At 33.6% G+C, this 3,750-nt stretch overlaps 1 protein-coding gene across 1 annotated transcript in view; it reads right to left on the bottom strand.

Moving 5' to 3' along the window:
- Nucleotides 1-3,750, bottom strand: part of LOC108691846 (whirlin) — an 82,929-nt gene that overhangs the window by 2,840 nt on the left and 76,339 nt on the right. Inside the window, exon 13 of the mRNA XM_018199775.1 lies at nucleotides 950-1,255. Coding sequence (XP_018055264.1) covers nucleotides 950-1,255 — 306 coding nt within the window. The remainder of the gene's footprint in view (nucleotides 1-949; nucleotides 1,256-3,750) is intronic.

Genomic DNA, 3,750 nt, shown 5'->3' with positions numbered 1-3,750 from the left:
TTCAACGTCTATTCTTGATCATCTTTTTGATATATATATATATATATACTCTCTTTTCTATTCTTATTTCAAATTAACGTTTTCTGGCTTCCCTTTAATCCAATTTTCTTAATCCTACTTTTACTTTTAATTCAATATCCCACGGCTTTGTTTCAATTTTCCCTTTAATCCAACATTTACCAGCTTTGCCCTAATTTATCTTATGTTACATCCTAACTTCTACGTTAGACAACCTGCCAGAGAGCTAGCTTCAAAACTATCAAATAGCCCACACATAGAATCACTTGTTTCACCTTACAACTTATGTCACGATTTATTGGTGGAACGAACATTACAAATTCCTACATCCAAAAGTTCTGAAGATTTCTTTGCAAAACATCTATATTTGCTATGAGTTTAATTATAATCCATTTTATATATCCATTTTTAAATACGGCAAATTATTTATGTCCAATTTAAAGCATGAATTAAAGTTAAGATGCAATCAAGGACAGATGCAAACACGCACAAAAAAATATTATTTTATTCCTAAGAAAAATGATTACTCCATTTACTTTCTTTCTTTTAAGTAACGGCTACATGGCTTTGACAAGGAAATAATTTTCTTGAAATAAACATTTTCTTAATAATCTTAAAATTTACTTATTAATTTTAGAAAAATTCATTAATCTATATATTTAAAACGAGAATTTATTTTCTTCTCAAGAATATTATAAAATTAATCGAAAAAGCGACTTTATATCATATGTAAATTTAATCTGATAATCTTAATTGTAGTATTATAAATTTACTAGGGATTTCAAGATTTTGAATAAATTTGATGCTCGTGATAAGGTTATGATAGATTTGCGGATACATGAATTTTTGAAATACTTGGAAGTAATTATTATTTGCATACATTATTTATTTTTCTATGTACACGATGACATTTTTTCTATGTCGAACTCACGTGTATGTTGATGATCCGGGGCAGTGGATGCTTGGTGTTGGCGCCGCCCTCGATGGCGATGCCTAGAATCGACTTGGTCTTTTTCACAGTGATCCGCAGATTGCCCTGATGATCGGGCACCACCAGGGCGCCATCCTCCTCCCGTCGTTCCGACATCTCGCTGCGGGTCAGCCGCTGCACGCTGTGATGCCGTCGTGGCGGGCCTCCCGCGGTCCCACCAACGGCGGACCCGCTGCCGGAGCCACCCTCCTCCAGCAGCTGCGCTTCCTGCATGTCGAAGCTCCGCGAGAGCTTGTGTGCGAGCTCCTGGAACGGGCACAACTTGCATTCGAACGGCGGTAATCGAGCATCAGGTCTCTTCTCCGGCCATTTCGCCGGATACGCGTCAGCAATTACCAAAAGAGCCGTTTAATTGACTACTTTGACCACATCGTGAATGTTTGAAATATAATATTGCATTATTTTAAAGTAAAATTAATAAAGTAGATTTAAATCTTTAATTATGTATAAATTACGAAATTTTAAACGTCTCTCTCAATTTTCTTTTTAAATTGCACATTAAAGTAAAAATAAAATTATGATTTTCATAAATTACAATAAACTCCCAAGTTTTGTCTGAAATTCTAAATTTTTTAAATTGTTTTAAATAAATAATAATAATGTTACGTTTGAGAATTATGTTTGTTATTATTTTTTATCGTTTTTGTAATGAAATTATAATTTTATTTACAGAAAAGGGTGCAATGAGATTTTTTTCATGAATTTCATGAATTAAATGTAGTTGCTGTCGCGTACCCAAAATATCATATCTCAATGCATACACACACATACACACACACACACGCGCGCGCGCGCGCGCGCGCGCGCACACACACACACACACACACACACACACACACACGCACGACGACACAGCACATAAGAGCTAAAAAGGCTTATGCTAGCATATTCGCGTGCACGCTGCAGTGGAAGAGCGTTCTGGTAGTCTTCACGCAGCTTCCGAGATCAAGTATTGTGAGATATCTGTGCAAATATTTCGTAATAATTCACGAGCTCTCGTATTGTTAAAACACATCTCTCCGCAAGAGATATTCCGAGCATTAATTCCGAAGTAAAATGCAAAAGTACTGATCGGAAGCTGATAGAGAAAAGTATTCGAAACGGTTGCATACACACCGTTCATAAGTTCGAGATTGCAATTTTATCGCGTCTCATCTGGAAAATTAGAAAATCTTTAAAAAATCTTTTAAAAATTTTGAATCGAGAAAATTATAACAAAAAGTTTTTTCTCTTCTTTCTTTTTCCATAAACTCTTTAACTTTAAAGTTAGAAGAAATTTTGTAAAAATGAGTTCAGAAAGCCTACTTTAAAATATTTTTTCGTTAACTTTTTTCTAATGATGTTTCATCGAGCACTTCAAAGTAAAACAAAAATATTTAAAAAAATATTAATCTTTGATGTTTTATGTAATTTAGGAACAAAACATTGTACAAATGAAACTAAAAAAACAAATTTGCATCTCTTCTTTTTGAAAACTTTTGCATTTTTAAAAACTTTTCTACGACTTTTTTTTTCATCAAGATACTCAACCTTCCATGAAATGCGAGAAAATTGTAAGCATTCTTGAACTTAAGAACAATAAGGTATATAAATATATCTTTTTTTAAAATGCATTTTATCTATCCTCTCGATGCTTTCTCATTTCACATGCTTTATCTATCGTGCTAAAAATGAAATGGGAATAATAGCAAAGAAATGGAAAGATATACGTTAATTAAGTATCTATATTTATGGTCATTTTAACTCGGATAGCAAATCTTTTGTAAAAAAAAAAGGTGATATTCTAATGCAGGGAGACATGTTAACATTAATTAGACAATTTATACTCGTCTCACCTTTATTTTATTCATTTATAAATAATTTCATCCAAATAGATTTAATCATAGGGAAATAAAGAGGCATTTCGGTGAATAAAATAATAATAATAATAAAACTCTTCGACTTTCCCATTTTTCTTGCATTCGGTACGGTTCTATTGTTTCCATTCCGCTTTTCCTTGCGTGCAATATATTACGTCACTTGTGTGCATGTATGTGAATTATATGTGCTGAGAGACGCGAGCATATAATGTACACATACGTGAAAGTACACCACTATATATGTTGATATGTATTAATATATATATATATACGTATAGATCACAAGAATATATATCGAAAAATTGAGTCAACATGCTTGCTGATGGCAGGCTGATAGCAGTCGAGTGTTGGTGCTCGGAGAGAAGAGAGAGAGAGAAAGAGAAAGAAAAAAAGAGAGTGGTAATTGTAGTGTGGTGGTGGCGGTGGTGTTGTTATCACAACTAATTGCCGCTATATTTGTGGCCGTCAGCGCCGATTTCGCTTACGATAGGTTTACCGTTGTCGAGTGCGCAACAAAAAACGGTACATCAATTACAGAGACATTTCCAATCGCGACATTATCGTCATAACGAATGGTCAGCTAACAAATTGTGCAGTTTATTTGTATGGCTAATTCTGACAATTCTAACGATGCCGCTAACAAAATAAGAGCAGTTATCGGGTCTTTTCTATCGATTTAAAAATGGTTCCGTTAAAAATAAGAGAGATCAAACTGACTGGAGAAAAAAGTACGTATTAATAGAAAATACACACATATTGTCATCGAGATGTGAAGGATATAGAGCGTAAAATATGTAAAATAATCTGTACACTGAGAGAAAAGTGTTTCGTATTTACGACTATAATTGCACGGTAAAATAATTATGATTAGAGCTCCATTTT

Source organism: Atta colombica, unplaced genomic scaffold (assembly GCF_001594045.1).
Source record: "Atta colombica isolate Treedump-2 unplaced genomic scaffold, Acol1.0 scaffold53, whole genome shotgun sequence".
NCBI classification, from domain to species: Eukaryota; Metazoa; Arthropoda; class Insecta; order Hymenoptera; family Formicidae; genus Atta; species Atta colombica.
The sequence above is the reverse complement of the archived record's forward strand: the minus strand, read 5'-3'. Positions and strand labels throughout refer to the sequence as shown.